The sequence below is a fragment of the Colobus angolensis genome, unplaced genomic scaffold (assembly GCF_000951035.1).
Source record: "Colobus angolensis palliatus isolate OR3802 unplaced genomic scaffold, Cang.pa_1.0 Scaffold7, whole genome shotgun sequence".
Taxonomy (NCBI): Eukaryota; Metazoa; Chordata; class Mammalia; order Primates; family Cercopithecidae; genus Colobus; species Colobus angolensis.
Window position 1 is genome coordinate 14875366 of NW_012120709.1, and position 18227 is coordinate 14893592.

An 18227-nucleotide genomic window follows, 5' to 3' on the forward strand; every position below is an offset into this window, starting at 1 on the left:
CCCGTCTCGGCCTCCCAAAGTGCTGGGGTTACAGGCTTGAGCCACCGCGCCTGGCCAACTACAGTTTTTAGTTATCTATTCAATATAGAGAAAATGAATGATGCCTAAAGCATACATTCATCTATGTTAATAACGCTATTGTCTCGATCTCCTGAGCTCGTGATCCGCCCGTCTCGGCCTCCCAAAGTGCTGGGATTACAGGCTTGAGCCACCGCGCCTGGCCAACTACAGTTATCTTTTACCTATTCAATATAGAGAAAATGAATGATGCCTAAAGCATACATTCATCTATGTTAATAACGCTATTGTCTTTGATGGGTATACAACTCAGATAGATTTGGAATTACTACCTTAAGGCACAATTTCTCCTTAATGTTGTCTCAGGCTTTGGCAAAATTTAGTTTAAAGGATACGAGTAGTGCTTTAAAAAATATTCCCTCCACAGTCTCCATGCCACCTTTAATAACAGAGTCATTCTCTTCTTCCTTAAATATCCTTATCAGACCTTCTAAAAGGAAGCTGTTATTAATGAAAGCGAAAAGCAGCTTGTAAGAGGAGAAATTATGCAGTGACGGGGGGAAAAAAATCCCTGAACAAATATTTTCTCTTCATAATTGGAAGTGGAAGAGAAAAAGTGAACAGGGGATAGAAATAAACCAATAAAATATATAAAGTAATAAATACGTAAACAGTTTTGCAGAGGCCAATTTATATTTTAGCAAGCCTCTCTATTTGCTATGATACCCAAGTTTTCTTTTTAGAGAAACTATGATGCTGATAATAGCAGTTTTCACTAAAAAGATATTAATATCCAATGATATTTGGTAATGCTTGTTCAAATACAGGTTGAACATCCCTCATTCAAAAATCCAAAATGTGAAATACTCCAAAATCCAAAACTTTTTGAGTGCTGACACCACCACATGGGTCGCTAAGATAGTGACAGCTTTGCTTTCTGACAGTTCAATGTATACAAACTTTGTTTCATGCACAAATTATTAAAAATATTATATAAAATTACCTTCAGGGTATGTGAACAAGGTATATATGAAACATAAATGAATTTTGTGTTTAGACTTGGATCTCATCCCCAAGATATCTCATTATGTATATGCAAATATCCCCAAATCTGAAAAAATCTGAAACCTGAAACACTCCTGGTCCTAAGCATTTCAGATAAGGGATACTAAACCAGTACTGCTACATCCATCTATACATATAAAGCTACCAGGAGAACCAGTCCACTTGGTAAAGTCTTCTGTACTGTCCTTCACAGCTTAGATTCGATCTTTCCTTAAAGATGTAGCCGGGATATGCAGGAGTGTGAATCTGGGCTGACTCAAAGCTCTTCTCTCGAAGGCTTTTTCCTGTGGCACTGGCAGATGGCTGTGTTATCTTCTGGCTGAGGAACAAGTTCCATTCCATCACGTACTTCAGGTTTGCTGGACTGGCGCTCGGCATATTTCTGAAATGTGGGTTTAAAGGGAACTGAAAGGTTAGTTCACACTTCATTCTGTTGACTCCCCTACCCACTCCCATCCGCAGTCACGCCATCTTTTCTAGTTGCTCCGTGTCTTCAGACTAAAACCAAAGGTCTGGTTTATTCCAGTCCTAAAGTTACATTTTAACTTTAGCTATCACAGGCACTAGTGATAATTCATAATCTAGCAAGAAACCCCAATCCACAATTTCATGTGTTGGTTGGAAGCCTCTACAAAAGGGCTTAACAACAGACCTTACAAAAGGCCTGAAACAAACAGCAGCTCGCATTTATCTTACACTTGTTAATGAATAATTGACTTTGTTGAATACTCAAGCCAGCAAACAAACAAGATAAGCATCTGAAAAGTTGGCAGTCTCACACATCCTTTCCTTTAGGCCTATAGTCACAGACGTTTTTGAATGGCAACAGGTCTGTGGAGTGTTCCTCCACTGTGGCCCTGAGTGAAATATTTCTATAAATGAAGTTGGGTGTTTTTTTTTTTTTTTTGAGACACCGTCTCACTTTGTCACCGAGGCTGGAGTGCAGTGGCGTGATCTTGGCTCACTGCAGCCTCCGACATCCTAGGCTCAAGTGATCCTTACACCTCAGTCGCCTGAGTAGCTGGGACTAGAGGTGCATACTAACATGCCCGGCTAATTTTTTAATTTTTTGTAGAGATGGGGTTTCACCATGTTGCACAGGCTGAAGACTCCTGGACTCAAGCAATCTGCCTACCTTGGCCTCCCAAAGTGCTGCGACTACAGGCATGAGCCACCCTGCCTGGACATAAATTGGATATTTCAGTTCAATGATACCATGTCCATTTCGCTGTACATTCCTGGTACTGGACCAAATGCAACAAAACGCTGACATAAGTAGATAAGCCTAATTAATATTTTAGAGACAGAAATTCCTACCATTAAAATTGAAACTATTTGGGAGGCTGAGGCTGGAAGATCACTTGAGGAACCAGGGCAACATGGCGAGAGCTTGTTTCTAAAAAAACTAAATAAATTAGCTGAGTGTGGTGGTGTAGTCCCAGCTACTCAGTGGGAGGCTGAGGTGGGAGGGTGGAAGAATCGCTTGATCCCAGGAGGTTGAGGCTGCAGTAAGCTGTGATCATGCCACTGCACTCCAGCCTGGGTGACAGAGTAAGAAATATATAATATATATATATATATTTTTTTTTTCTTTTTTTTGAGATGCATTTTGCTCTTGTTGCCCAGGCTGGAATACAATGGTGCAATCTTGGTTCACTGCAACCTCCACCTCACAGGTTCAAGCGATTCTCCTGCCTCAGCCTCTTGAGCAGTTGAGATTACAGGCATGTGCCAGCACACCTGGCTAATTTTGTATTTTTAGTAGAGACGGGGTTTCACCATGATGGCCAGGCTGGTCTTGAACTCCTGACCTGAGGTGATCCGCCCTCCTCGACCTCCGAAAGTGCTGGGATTACAGGTGCGAGCCACTGCACCCAGCCAAGAAATTGTTAAAAAAAAAAAAACTGTTTAACAATTAAAGCTAGACCAACAGAGGGGATAGACCAATTTAAGAGAAGGAAGGGCTGCTTCTAGTAAATAGTGTAACTTATCATTTTTATTTTTCTATGAAAATGAAAATATGAGAGGGTAGTATCCACAAGCATCTAGGGAAATTTACTTTTATTATGCCTACAGGAAAATAAATTTAGGTTAAAAACAAGAACATAATTTCCTTTTTTTAATCCTTCCTGTCTAGATTTTTCTGAGTAAAACTTAAGGTAATTACTCAAAATACCAATCCTCGGAATCCCAATAAACACTGTAATTCAGGATTCAGCCCTAAGGTGTTAGAACTGTTATACATATTTTTCATTAGTTTGTTTGCTATAGCAAGCTAAATGTTTGCATTCTGCCTTGTACTGTAAAAGGCATGAATCTTAAGTATCACGGAGAATAAGGAGGCCACATTTTGACTAAAAAGGGATGTTAATGATCTCCAGTCCAACCGTTTTGTTTTCCAGATAAAGAAAAATGTTTTTCTCTGAGGTTGGAATTCAATAAAGCATTTAATAAAAGAGAGCACTGAGAAGATGGGAGGAGCTGCTAATCTATATTTGTGAGGGCTCCCAGCATCATTTTTCATAATATGGAATAAAGATGAAAATATGGAGGCCACAGCTGGGCATGGTGGCTCACACCTGTATCCCAGCACTTCAGGAGGCCAAGACAGGCAGATCACCTGAGGTCAGGAGTTCAAGACCAGCCTGGTCAACATGGCGAAACTCCGTTTCTACTAGAAATACAAAAATTAGCTGGGCGTGGTGTCGCATGCCTGTAATTCCAGCTACTTGGGAGTCTGAGGCTCCCAAGAATTGCTTGAACCTGGAAGGCAGAGGCTGCAGTGAGCTGAGATTGAGACACTACACTCCAGCCTGGGCGACAGAGTGAGACTTCGTCTCAAAAAACCCCAAAAAATATAAACAAAAAACAAAAAAAAATGGGGCCACCAAATGAGGACTTAGCACTATCTTTCCCTAGGCAAGTGCCTTGGCTTAGCCAGCCGGTCCATAGGCTGACTCTGAGCCCTTCAGGAAGCCAGGCAGGAAGTGTACAGGCCAAGCGGGTAGCCTGAGGACACCTGACCCAGCAGTGTGGACAGACACTCTGAACTGACCTGCAGTACTTCGTAATAGTAGCAGTAAAGCCTGTGTGGCTGTAGTAGGTCCCTAGCCATCAACTGTCCTTCTTTTGCAATCTTCTCGGCTTCTTCATCATTTTCCTGAAAGGTTAAAAAAAAATAAAAATGAATGAAAATTACTACTAAGACCCACAAAGAGAGGGTTAAGTGTGAAGTGGAACAGATGTGGGGTTGAAAGTGAACAGCATGGGAAAGACAGAACATCATGGAATTACAACTTAAGAATGAGGCTACAGGGGCCGGGTGCGGTAGCTCACTGCACGAGATTCCTTGAACCCGGGAAGTGGAGGTTGCAGTGAGTGGAGATCGTGCCACTGCATACCAGTCTGGGTGACAGAGTGAGACTCTGTCTCAAAAATAAATAAATAAACTAATAAATAAATAAATTAATAAATAAATAAAGAATGAGGCTACGGGAAGAGAGTATTTTCCTAGACATCTCTGTTAAAAGAAATGATCATGTTTGGCCCCTTTTCCACAGTACGAGGATACCACTCCTCCCCACAGTGCAACAACCCACGCGCAGCCCCTATTGTGACCATCTTGGTACTTTCCTGGCCACCCAGGAAGTACTCTTCAGCTTCCTCCTCTGTCCCATCAGCCTATTTCCTCTCTGCATGATAGTAGAATGAATACGTTTTCATGTTATAATATCTTTTAAAAGCTCCATGCAAATATGCAGTCAGAGCCAAAAAGTTGTGTTATAAAATGGTAGCTATAAAAGACTGTACTGCTTTTGTAACCGAAAAATTCAGTCATTAGTACCCACAGGCTGTTCATTCAGTACCAGAAATAGTCAGCATTCCTAATTATACTTTTGGAAAATAGTTAATCTTCTACCATGCTGTCCACAGGTAAGCCATTTGCAAGCAACTGAGGCTTTTACGAAGGGTCACAAAAGTGCTTCTGCCTCAGGCATCCGATTATTTCCATAACCATATATTGTTTATTAGAAACTTAGCATAAAATTTCATAATGGAAGGGTACATTTTTGTAGTTTTATAATAAAATGCAACAGTTTTTAATACTTTTACTTTTAAAAAAGGAATTCCTATTTTATGGGAAACGTGATTCTTGCGTTATATAACACACATTCATTAAGAATTTGTGCCTTTTTTCTAACTGGGGATAAGAAAAGAGTACTGTAATTGCCTGAAATGTTTTCTTGTTCATAAAGCACCGTAACTCTGGTCTTTCAATCAGTAATTTGCACTTTGTATGTTCTTGTTTGTATGTGTAAACACAGCATTTAGAAAATCTGTATTTTATATAAGGCTGGACTTCAAATCTTCTGAAAATCTTCAAAAATGTTGATAGAGGGTATGCAAAATGATTCTGATGCTGATTCTTTAGATATTTCAAGGGAACAGCAATTTCAGAAAACAGTATTTCTTTTCATTCCATTATGTCACATCAAATTGTGTTGCGATGGAACTCATCTAACACTGGTAAATTTGTTATTGCTTAAAGAAACAAAAATTGCTGGAAGCATACCTTAGCCCATTTAACTTTCTCTAATAAATCACTCAGATTTCTTTTAATTGGAACATAATGCTTCCAAGGTTCTAGTGCCATGTAGAAATGTTCATAGTATGGCGAGTCCTGCTTTAGAACCAGACTGTCGCCCAGCATGAGATATGGATATCTGTAAGCAGCCACGGTCCCATCCACATTTACTTGATACTTGTACTGGAAGATGAAAAACAAACATAAACTTTCAGTAGTCATTTGCTTCACTTCTGCTTCTCATCAACACCGTAATACCAACTACAGAGGAATTATTTTCCAACTTTGGTGTTTAAAAGTTTTATTTTATAACTTACATCTTCTTTTTGTATAAAAATCACAAGCAGCCTTTCTCAGATTAATTTTAAGAAATATATTGTTTAAAGCTAAGATGCGAACTTTTTGGAAATAGGAGTGAAGACCTATTTCAATCATGTCTCTGTAATATCGAATCCAGATTTCCAGATTTCAGGTAGGAAAACTATTTTTTCTTTTTAAATTTTAATTAATTAATTAGTTTTTGTTGTTGTTGTTGTTGTTTTGAGACAGTGTATTGCTCTGTCACCCAGGCTGGAGTGTAGTGGCGTGATCTTGGCTCACTGCAACCTCCGCCTCCTGGGTTTATACAATTCTAGTGCCTCAGCCTCCTGAGTAGCTGGGATTACAGGCACCCACCACTGCGGCCAGCTAATTTTTTTCCTATTTTTAGTAGAGACAGCGTTTCCCCATGTTGGCCAGGCTGGTCTCAAACTCATGACCTCAGATGATCCACCCGCCTCAGCATCCCAAAGTGCTGGGATTATAGGCGTGAGCCACTATGCCCAGGCGGAAAAACTATTTTCAAAATTCTTAAAGCTGAATACTGATAACAACGAACACTTTCATTTATTCATTATTTCATTTGTTCCTTATATGCAGTCTATGAAACAGGCAGGCACTGTCTCTACTTTACAGTTTCAGAGCTGAGGAGACAGAAACCTGGAGACGTTTAAGGACTTGGGCAATGCTGGCAACACAGTAGGAAAGCTGTCTGCATATTTGTTGGGTTAATATATTTTGTTTTCCATTTCAAATGCAGTTTTCATAGGCATTAAACCTCATTCAATTATAATAATCTGAAGCAGGTATTGTTAACCCCTTCTTTTTGTTTTTACAATTGAGAAAACTGGTATTCAGAGAAATGTATAAACCTCATTCTGAGTCCAAATCCCCTGCTCTACTCATTATCTGGGATGAAGAGGACACACTCCCAGTTTTGGTAAATAATTTTTTCTTAAATAATTGGTACAAGGAGTTTTTGAGCCCATCAGGTTTTGTCACATTGTTCACATCTCTCCTCTGGGCCTCGTGATAATGTTCCGAAGGAGTAGGTAGGTATCACATGGGTTTAAAGACCAAGGCGCCAAGACAGGAAGGTCCCATAGTTGGTGGCAGAGGCAGGATAGAAGCAGGCCTTGAACCCTAATCCCAACTCCCACTTTACATATATGGAATTTATACTTTTTCTATTTACAAAAGACATTTGAGATCACTTTAGGTAAAAGGTATTTAAATTCCCAGTTTATTAAAGCAAATACAAAAAAAAAAGAAAAAAAATTGACATAAATACACCAAAATCCCAGGTTAATCCTTATACTATATTTTGAGAATTAAGTACAGTTGTGAGTTATTTGGTAAACTTAACAACAAAAGAAGGAAACCACAATGAATTTTGTAATTCCTGATATCTATTAAGAAAGTGTGAACATGTGTGTCAGTTCACAAGATGAGAAATTTGCAGAAGCCCACCTATTTTGGTAGACTTTTAATACAAAATTTTATCACTTCATATCGATAGAAGAAGACTCAAATGCATACCTTAAAGAAATCAAAGAAACCCATCAACTTGGCTTTTCCAAGCTCCTTTTCTTTCTCTTGGAAAAAGAAATATCCTGTAATTCCTGCATCTAGTAGCTGAGGATTTTCTTTGGACAGCTGTACCAACTGAAGCCTCTCCTCTCGGCTGTCTCTACCTCTGAAGAAAGCTCTCTCTGTTTTATTGATCCAGGAAGGCCCTACAAGTTTGAAGCCATTAAAAAATTATGATTATGAATTTGACATTTTAATATGGTAAGCATAATCCTCTTTAATCTACTGTTGTCATTTAAGATGTTAAAGCTCTTTTATCATCAACTCATCTTCTAAAGTAGATGCTATTTCAAATAAAATATGGGATTGAGTCTCAATTTGCCAGAAGAACTTTCAAGTTTAGACTTTCAAAAAAATAGTCCTTTTATTTGATGTATTATATAAAAGAAGGCTCTAATTTCATCTATTTGTCTGCTAGTGAAAGCTCATGCAAGTATTGGTATATTCTGTTATATAATACTAGGAAATACCTGAAATAATGTCGGACCATGTTCAAAGCAAAAAGAGATTCAGTGACTTGGCCCACTCACCAAGGCATTAGCTTCTTCCATTTTCTGTGTTTCACAATAAAACATGAGCTAGGTCTTTGTTCTTACATAGGGTGACCAGAAAAAACTAAATTAACTGAGTAACATCCACAGATCTTTAATCCCTAGGTTGGTCAGAATTTTGAATACAAGAAAGACTTTTTCTAATATGCTACTGAATGCAAACATATATGTATAACCCACTCTCTAAGCTTTTTCTTCATTAATTAGTCTTGCACTTCCCTGAATACCTGTATTTCCCTGAATAGAGAGGAGATCATTTGTAACACCCCGCATGGCTTCAAGCGTGGAGTGGGTGATGTCATAGGTTGGGAGGACAACATCTCTTGAATCCAGAGAGCCACACCACGAAATGATAGGTATGGGGCTGGGGGTTCCATTGACTTTTCGATGCTCCAAGGGCCAATCTCCAAGATTAACATAAAATTCTAAATCTGGGAGAAGGACCTAAATAAATATATAAACAAACATCAGTGCTGGGAAGATCTCAGTCTTTGGTACTAAATACAATAGATCTTTGGTTTTCTTACATATTCTGACCAGGCTAACCATTCAAAAACAGCAAGAGAAGAGAGAAGAATGCCTGTCAATTTGTCATCTGTGAGGATCCTACATGGCAAATTCACTTAACCAGGAGTCACTAGCTCTGTCCAGAGGTGCATTTAAAATTCGGTGTTTGAGGCCAGGCGTGGTGGCTCACACCTGCAATCCCAGCACTTTGGGAGGTCGAGGCAGGTGGATCACTTGAGATCAGGAGTTTGAGAACAGTCTGGCCAACATGGTGAAACCCCATCTCTACTAAAATTACAAAAATTAGCTGGACTGGTGTCAGACACCTGTAATCCCAGCTACTTGGGAGGCTGAGGCAGGAGAATTGCTTGAACCTGGGAGGTAGAGGTTGCAGGGAGTCGAGATCGTGTCACTGCACTCCAGCCTGGGCAACAGAGTAAGACTCCCTCTCAAAACAGCAACAACAACAAAAACAAAAACAAAACAAAACAAAACAAAAAAAAGAAATAAAATAAAATGTAGTGTTAGAGAAGTGGAAATTGTGTAGAAAGGTATGAATGAATGGCTTCGAGAACCCCTCTCTGCCAGCTGCCTAAGAGAATCTACAAAGTTATAACCAAACCCTTGTTTTCCTTCACTATTCTCCCTCTTTACCTCATATGCGCTTGCCTCTGGAACCTGCCACTCTGTTTCCATCTCCATGATCAATGTCTCAGTTTAGGCCCTCATTGTTTCTTGCCTAGATTGTCGCAACAGCTTCCTTACTAGATGTTCTGATTCTGGGCTCTAGGGCCGCTCAGATTTCCAAAACTAAAATTAATTCCAAAACTAACATTTCTAAAATAACTTGGTTAATGTCACTACCAAGCTCAACAGAACCTTAAGCCTATGGCACAAGATCTCAACTCTCTGGCTGGCATTCAAGGCCTCACTATCTTGTTCCAGCTTGGCTATAAGCCTCATATTTCATCTGCCCACATACCAGGAAACCTCAGGCTACTCTCTGAAAATGCCATCCACCTCAACATGTAATTCCCTTCGCTTGGAATGTTTTACTTATTTAACTTGGCAGTCTCCTTTCTAATCCTTCAAGCCCAGATCTAACACCACCTCTTCTATGACTCACCCTCCTCCGGCACTTAAACCCGAGGTACTTACTTTTCTTGATGCCTATCATCATATTGGGATATAATCATTTGTTTGTATTCACATCCCACCCCCACTTCCAAACAACAACAAAAAATTCCCACTAGAGTGGGCTACTCAAAGACTAGGACTGAGCCTCATTTATCTTAGATTTATTTCTTCCCCAGCCACTGGGCAAATAACAAAAGGAAAGGGTGAGAGATGTGAATATTCACCCTCTTGCTTCCCTGTCATTATTATTATTATCATTATTATTATTATTATTTTGAGACAGGGTTTCGCTCTGCCACCCAGGCTGGAGTGCACTGGTGCGATCTCGGCTCACCACAACCTCTGCCTCTCAGGTTCAAGTGATTCTCCACCACAACCTCTGCCTCTCAGGTTCAAGTGATTCTCGTGCCTCAGCCTCCTGAGTAGCTGGGATTATAGGCGCGTGCCACCACATCTGGCTAATTTCTGTATTTTTTAGTAGAGATGGGATTTCACCATGTTGGCCAGGCTGGTCTCAAACTCCTGACCTCAAATGATTCACCTGCCTTGGCCTCCCAGAGTGCTAGGATGACACGTGTGAGCCACTGTGCCCAGCCTCCCTGCTATTATTTATAAACTCATTAATAAACTCCACATTGGACGTACTCACTGTGGAGTAGGGTTTCTCAAGCTCACATTATTGACATTTGGGGTTAGATGATTCTTTGCTATGGAGTTGGGGGTGCTATCCTTTGCATTGTAGAATGCTTATCCACTAGATGATAACAGCAACCCCTGAGCTGTGACAACCAAAAATGTCTCTAGACATTGGCAAATGTCCTCTGAGGGGCAAAATCATCCCTGGTTGAAATCTACTGCTATGAAACCAGCAACATGGATTAAAGAGGCAAGAATACAGGGCACAGTTGACTAGTTGTAGCCCAGGAAGAGAGCACTACCTTTAGGAGCAGATGCCTATCATATGCTTGTATCCTCACATTGTGGGCTGGTGGCAGAGGGGTTGGGGACTGCTATTTAAAGTAAGAACTGACTGCAGGCACACAGTCAGCATACTTGGGAAACTGTATAACATATCAGGAAAACTGTGCTTTGTTTTTTGGTTTATAAAAATCCCTTGGCCGGGAGCAGTGGCTCACGCCCAGCACTTTGGGAGGCCAAGGTGGGCAGATCACGAGGTCAAGAGTTCGAGACCAGCCTGACCAACATGGTGAAACCCCATCTTTACTAAAAATACAAAAATTAGCCAGGAGTGACGGTACACGCCTATAATCCCAGCTACTCGGGAGGCTGAGGCAGGAGAATTGCTTGAACCCGGGAGGCAGAGGTTGCAGTGAGCCGAGATCATGCCACTGCACTCCAGCCTGGGCGACAGAGAGAGATTCCGTCTCAAAACAAACAAACAAACAAACAAACTCCCTTGATGGTCTCTCTGAGTAAGAAAGATAAATATTGCCCAGCTCCATCCCTCACCCCGTATGATCAGAAACAAGGACAAAAGGTAGTTTAAGTTGCTCTGCTTAAGAGGAATTTAGAGTTCTGCAAATGTGGAAAGAGAGGTTGAATAGTAAGATAAGGGGGCGCTATTGGGGGATGTGGAGAGCCTGAAAGACAGGGGGCCTAACCACATTAGTGAGAGGCTAAGACCTTAAGGTCAAGGACAGCCACGAGAAAGTCCCAGAGGCAAGCATGACTGAGAGTCTGATTAGTACAGAGATGTCTATTTTTAAATATCAGGATTTTTGTTTGTTTGTTTTTTAGTATGTACTAGTGGAAAAAAAATAAAAACAAAAAACAACCTGTTTCTGGTACCCCAAGCTTTGACAAAATGTTCCATGCACGCTATCTTCTAGGTATGCTTAGGGTAAAACAAGGAAAATGTGTTCTAAGTTCAAGTCATTTTGAGGCGAAGAGAAGAAAACAGCTGCAGAAGGTGAAATCTAAACAGGAGTGGTATTCAGCAGGAACAGAGAACTTAAAGTGACCTCTCGGTATGGTTGTGCATGCCTATAGTCCCAGCTAGGACCAAGGCTGAGGCAGGAGGATGGCTTGAGCCCAAGAATTTGAGACTAGCCTGCATGACACAGCAAGACCCCACCCCTATTTAAAAAAATTAAATAAATAAATAAGAGACAGTTCTGTTTGGATACTGTAAATATAGACTATTAAAAAAAAAGAGTAAGAGGTAGTAACTTTGTTATAAATGTCTGAAAGCTCAAAGAAACCTTGGGAGTGTCCTGTACGGCATACCTACCTGGAATGGGGGCTCAAGCCACTTTATTTTATTTTATTATATTTATTTATTCGAGATGGAATCTCACTCTGTCACCCAGGTGGGAGTGCTGTGGCACAATCTTGGCCCACTGCAGCCTCCACCTCCTAGGTTCAAACGATTCTCCTACCTCAGCCTCCTGAGTAGCTGGGATTACAGGTGCCCACCACCACGCCCAGCTAATTTTTGTATTTTTAGTAGAGATGGGGTTTTGCCATGTTGGCCAGGCTGGTCTTCAACTCCTGACCTCCGGTGATCCACCCGCCTCAGCCTCCCAAAATGCTGTGATTGCAGGTATGAGCCACCATGTCCGGCCTCAAGCTACTTAATTTTAAATCTTACAGGAAAGTGAGATCCACAAAGGTGGAGAACATATGAACACTCAGATTGCAAATATCTTAGATGCCCATTTCTCAGCCCAAAATCTGTTTCATCCTTTGTCATTATAATTCTAAACATTTAAATGTGTATACCCAAATAATTAAACTGTATTATCAATTCATTCATTCTCCTACCTTTCTTGTCAATGATAACAAAATCTCATCAGAGAACATCTTGAAGTCTGTGTATTTTCCTAAAGATCTCCGGTAAATGTGGTTATCGAGAATCGTGTAATGAACAATGGCACCTCTCTCATCCCCAAACCTTTTGGGGACTTCGTTTAGCATTTGCTGGAGATTGATGCTGGGAAAGGAAGCAAAATCTTTTGCGATCTGTGGTTCCTTGGTTGGACAAGAAAGAGTTTTCTGCCAGGCCTGAGGATCTTCCGGACACTCACAGTACTCATGGTACACTGGTCCTAGGGAAGGAAAACATGAACAAGGCCGCACTCCATTAGCAAGCACCACAGCACAGGGAGTCGCTTCTGTCTCTGCTTCTTGGTGAATTCTAAGATTATCCAGAGATAATCTGCCCTAGTCAAATCAGTGGTGTAAGTGATTATGTTAGAGTCCTACACTTTTACTTTCCTTTTCACATCACCTTGGATAACACAATTTAGTATATGCCCTCTCCCAGTCTAACCTACTCTCGGTCACTTAGCTAATAAATTCATTTCTAGTAAGGTATAAATGGCTGGCAAACATAAAACAACTTACCTTTTAGGAAGGAGAAAAAGAATGTATTAATTTTTAGACATTATGTAAACCAAAAATAAAATTCTAAGCCTCCTAGACCATCCAAATGGATCCCTCCTTTTGGCCAAGGGCATTCCAAAGTTAACCTGAAAAACTAGTTTGGCCATGAAGGGAAAGGGGAGACAGGCATGCCTCATTATACCCTCCTCCCTTTTGGAATTCAGGCCCCGCTGACCAGCATTAACATCAACACAGACCTTGGTGAACTGACTCTTTAAGTCTAATAAGAAACATTTGCAATCTCTTCTCTGTAGCCTGCTACCTGGAAGCCTTATCTGCATGATAAAATCTTGGTTTCCGCAAACCCTTATCATAAGCCCAGACATTCCTTTCTATTGATTCTAAGTCTTTAGACAATAACTTAATTTTTTCAACCAACTGCCAATCAGAAAACCTTTGAATCTACCTGTGACCTGGAAGCTATCATCAACCACTCCCAACCACACCCACCCCTTCCAGTTGTCTCTCCTTTCCAGACCAAACCAATGTACATCTTACATGTATTGATTAATGTCTTTTGTCTCCCTAAAATGTATAAAACCAAGTTGTAGCCGGACCACCTTGAGCACATGTTCTCAGGATGTCCTGAGGGTTGTGTCATGGGCCATTGGTCATTGAGTCTGAGAGGTGGGGAACAATAAGGTAAGCCCTACAGTTCCTACAGCCCACTGCTTAAGAGAGCTTCGAGGCTGTAGTGCAGGGTGGGGCACTGTAGGCAAAACCAGGATAGTCTCACTGAGTTGAATATTTGGCTCAGAATAAATCTCTTCAAATATTTTAGAGTTGGACTCTTTCTTCTTCTTTCTTTCCTTCCTTCCTTCCTTCCTCCCCTCCTTCCTCCCTCCTTTCTTTCTCTCTCTCTCTCTCTCTCTCTCCCTCCCTCCCTCCCTCCCTGCCTCTCTTTCTTTCTTTTTCTTTTTTTTTGTGGCAGGGGACACAGTCCACTCAGGCTGAGACTCAGGCAGAGTCGCCCAGGCTGGAGTGTAGTGGTGTGATCTCAGCTCACTGCAACCTCCACCTCCCAGGCTCAAGCGATTCTTCTGCCTCAGCCTCCCGAGTAACTGGGATTATAGGTGCACACCACCATGTTTGGCTAACTTTTTTGTATTTTTACTAGAGATGGGGTTTCACCATGTTGGCCAGGCTGGTCTCAAACTTCTGATCTCAAGTGATCCACCTGCCTTGGCCTCCCAAAGTGCTGGGATTACAGGTGTGAGCCACCGTGCCTGGCCATAAATTTGACTCTTTTCATTGACAACAAGTAACAGGGACTGCTGTACCATCCCACCTGAAACAACCAGAAAATACCCCCACAAAACATATGAAACAATAGTTTTTTGTTGTTTTTGTTATTGTTTTTTTGAGATGGAGTCTCACTGTGTTGCCTAGGCTGGAGTGCCGTGGTATGATCTCGGCTCACTGCAACCTCTGCCTCCTGGGTTCAAGTGATTCTCCTGCCCCGGCCTCCTGAATAGCTAGGATTACAGGCACTCACCACCACACCCAGCTAATTTTTTGTATTTTTAGTAGAGATGGGGTTTTGCCATATTGGTCAGGTTGGTCTTGAACTCCTGATATCAAGTGATCTGCCTGCCTCGGCCTCCCAAAGTGCTGGGATTACAGGTGTGAGTCACCACACTTGGCCTTAAACAATAGTTTTTAAGGCACTAGGTATTAGGCAATGAAGGACAGTGAGTCTGAGAGATGGGGAACAAATAAGGTAAGCCCTATAATTCCTACAGCCTACTGCTTAAGGGAGCTTTGTAGTGCAGGGAGGGGGCCTGTAGGCAAAGGCAGGCAGCCTCACTGAGTTGAAGAGACAGAGCTGACAGTCCAGGGAGACCAAGGCAGCTCTAGACTTTGTAGGACAGAGTATCTAAAAAGGAAGCACTGCACAGAGAGAACATTAGAGATCTGTAGGAGGTCCTCTTCACATATTAAGCAGAGCATATGATCAGTGCATGTTGGATGAGTTCTTCCCCTGTACTGGTTCCAAAAATAATACAGTTTAATTATTTAGGTATAACATCTAAATGTTTAGAATGATAATGACAAAGGATGAAAACAGATTTCAGGCTGAGAAATGGACATCTAAGATATTTGCCACCTGAGTGTTCATATGTTCTTGGGGAAGACAGGGGAAGAACCCATCCAAAATGATCAGAGGGAACAGTACTTACCAGTGGGTACCAGCCAGACTGGAAAGCCTTCTAATTCATAGTGCTTGGGTAAAGTATGCAGAAGGGTATTGCCTCAGTAGCGGGGAATAATTAGCCCTAGACTAAACATGGCGCTAGTCCCACCTAACAAATTGTAAAAGCAAAGCTTGGAAGGATTAAACTATTTCCCAGTAATGTAACTGCACCCCAGAAATGAGCTCAAGAAGATGAAAAAGCATCAAGAGGTGAAAACTAGACTGTATCGGACTGACAACAGATTGTACATTTCAGAAGAGAATATAACAGAATTTAGAGACAGTAATAGAAACTATACAAAATGAAACAAAGAGAAAAAAGAATTTAAAAAATGAAAAGAATATCGATGAACCATAGGATAGTTTCAAGCCCGATATATGGGTAATTAGTATTCTTGAAGGTAAGGTGGAATGGAACAGAAAACATATTTGAAGCAATCATGGCCATAATGTTTCTAAATTTGATGAAATTTAAATCACTTGGATGACTTAAATTCCAAGAAGTTCCACAAATCCAAAACACAGGAAACATTAAGGAAACTGCACCAAGGCACATAATAATCAAACTTCTCAAAAGAACTGATAAAGAAAAAACCTTAAAAGCAACACAGATGAACAAAGATAAGGAAAATGCTAGATTTATTGTTAGAAGCAATGCAAGTGAGAAGACGGTGGAACCGTATCTTTTTTTTTTTTTGAGGCGGAGTCTTGCTCTGTCACCCGGGCTGGAGTGCGGTGGCCGGATCTCAGCTCACTGCAAGCTCCGCCTCCCGGGTTTATGCCATTCTCCTGCCTCAGCCTCCGGAGTAGCTGGGACTACAGGCGCCCGCCACCTCGCCCGTCTAGTTTTTTGTATTTTTAGTAGAGACAGGGTTTCACCGTGTTAGCCAGGATGGTCTCGATCTCCTGACCTCGTGATCCGCCCGTCTCGGCCTCCCAAAGTGCTGGGATTACAGGCTTGAGCCACCGCGCCCGGCCGGAACCGTATCTTTAAAGTATCAAAAGAAAAAACCCCATCAACCTATAACTATAACTAGAGACAATGTCTTTTAAAAACAAAGGCAAACTAGGCCGGGCATGGTGGCTCATGCCTGTAATCCCAGCACTTTGGGGAGCCAAGGCAGGAGGATCACTTTAGCACAGGAGTTGGAGATCAGCCTAGGTAACATAATAAGACCCTGTAGAAACAAAATAATGTTTTGGAGAAACAAAAAAATATTTTTTTAATTAGCTGGGCATGGTGGTGTGTGCCTGCAGTCCTAGCTACTCCAGAGGCTGAGGCAGGAGGTTTGCTTTAAGCAATTTTTGTTTCTGTTTTATATTTTTTTGAGACAGGGGGTCTCACTCTGTCCCCCAGGCGGGAGTACAGTGACACGATCACAGCTTACTGCAGCCTCAACCTCCCTGGGCTCAGGTGATCCTCTTACCTCAGCCCCCTGAGTAGCTGGGACTACAGGTATGTACCACCACACTCAGCTAATTTTTTGTAGAGACAGGTTTTTGCCACATGGCCCAGCCTGGTCTTGAATTCCTGGGCTCAAGTGATCCCCTGACCTCGGCCTCCCAAAGTGCTGGGATTATAGGTGTGAGCCACTGCACAAAGCCTAGCCCAGCAGTCTGAGGTTGCAGTGAGCTTTTTTTTTGAGACGGGGGTCTCACTCTGTCGCCCAGGCTGGAGTGCAATGATGTGATCTTGGCTCACTGCAACCTCCACCTCCCAGGTTCAAGCGATTCTCCAGGCTCAGCCTCCTGAGTAGCTGGGACTTCAGGCATGTGCCACCATCATGCCTGGCTAATTTTTGTATTTTCAGTAGAGACGGGGTTTCACCATGTTGCCCAGGCTGGTCTTGAACTCCTAAGCTCAAGCCATCCGCCCGCCTCTGCCTCCCAAAGTGTTGGGATTACAGGTGGGAGCCACTGTGCCCAGCCTGCAGTGAGCTTTGACTGTGCCACTGTACTCCAGCCTGTGCCACAGAGCAAGACCCTGTCTCAAAGTAAACAAAAAACAAATCAAACAAACAAAAGGCAAAATAAAGTTTTTTTAGACATTCACAAGCTGGAAGAATTCACTACCAGCATTCTCACAGTAAAATAAATATTAATAAAAATCCTTTAGGCAGAAGGCAAATGTTACTAGATGGAAATATGGATCTACACAAAGGAATGAAGATTTTCGCAAATAGTAACTACATGGATGTTAATACACAAGATTTCTTTTCTTATCATTTAAATCTCTTTACTTAATTTTCTTTCCCTTAAAATTTAAATTGAGCTCCAGGAGGTATGTATACAATGTTTACTCTATTGCACATGACTTTGAAGTCATCAGGTTTAGGCCATTCTGAAAGGCACAGGACCTACACATAAGGCTGACTCTGCAGTATATAATAATCTTTACCTTTCAAAATATAGGGAGACTGAGCCACATGTTCATCACCATAAAGGACCTCTATCTTCAGCCCTTCATTGACAGTTTCATACATCCGATATCTCATCAAAAATGTTCCATCATTCCTGTCCAAAGGTTTAGGGACATGTATCCGGACCAATTCTTTGGGTGAAAGAGATTTGACTACTACTTTGAATGGTGTTTGACCTAAAAGGAAAAGAGATATAAACCACTCTACCATGTCATGATTATGATTTACAATTATTGGATAGGTGTTATTGGATAACTTAAATATGTTGCTTATTCCTGCAGCATTGGTGGTTTAAAAAAAATCATTTACTTTGGAAGATCTTTGAGGCCAGGAACTATCATGTCTGGTTCATGCATTCTTTTTTTTTTTTTTTTTTCTTTTTTGAGACAGGGTCTTGCTCTGTCATCCAGGCTGGAGTGCAGAGGTGCAATCCTAGC

General features: G+C 41.5%; 1 protein-coding gene across 1 annotated transcript; it reads right to left on the bottom strand.

Annotated features, from left to right (window-relative positions):
* Positions 1 to 229: 229 nt before the first annotated feature.
* KDELC2 (KDEL (Lys-Asp-Glu-Leu) containing 2) lies at positions 230 to 18010 on the bottom strand. The gene is made up of 7 exons (XM_011926677.1): positions 17769 to 18010; positions 12556 to 12839; positions 8355 to 8571; positions 7526 to 7722; positions 5657 to 5851; positions 4139 to 4243; positions 230 to 1465 (listed from the first exon to the last, which is right to left on the bottom strand). The coding sequence occupies exons 1-7, from the start codon at positions 17998 to 18000 to the stop codon at positions 1340 to 1342; spliced, it is 1356 nt and encodes a 451-aa protein (XP_011782067.1). The 5' UTR covers positions 18001 to 18010; the 3' UTR covers positions 230 to 1339.
* Between the last annotated feature and the right edge of the window lie 217 nt (positions 18011 to 18227).

What these genes read in the sequence shown, in the direction of transcription:
- KDELC2 (XM_011926677.1), bottom strand. Translation starts at nt 18,000, where the DNA reads ATGGTAGAGTGGTTTATATCTCTTTTCCTTTTAGGTCAAACACCATTC. An exon ending in CTCTATTCAGGGAAATACAG is followed by an intron (nt 7,723 to 8,354) that starts GTATTCAGGGAA and finishes TCAAACTTGTAG; the next exon opens with GGCCTTCCTGGATCAATAAA. An exon ending in ACTATTACGAAGTACTGCAG is followed by an intron (nt 1,466 to 4,138) that starts GTCAGTTCAGAG and finishes CCCACATTTCAG; the next exon opens with AAATATGCCGAGCGCCAGTC.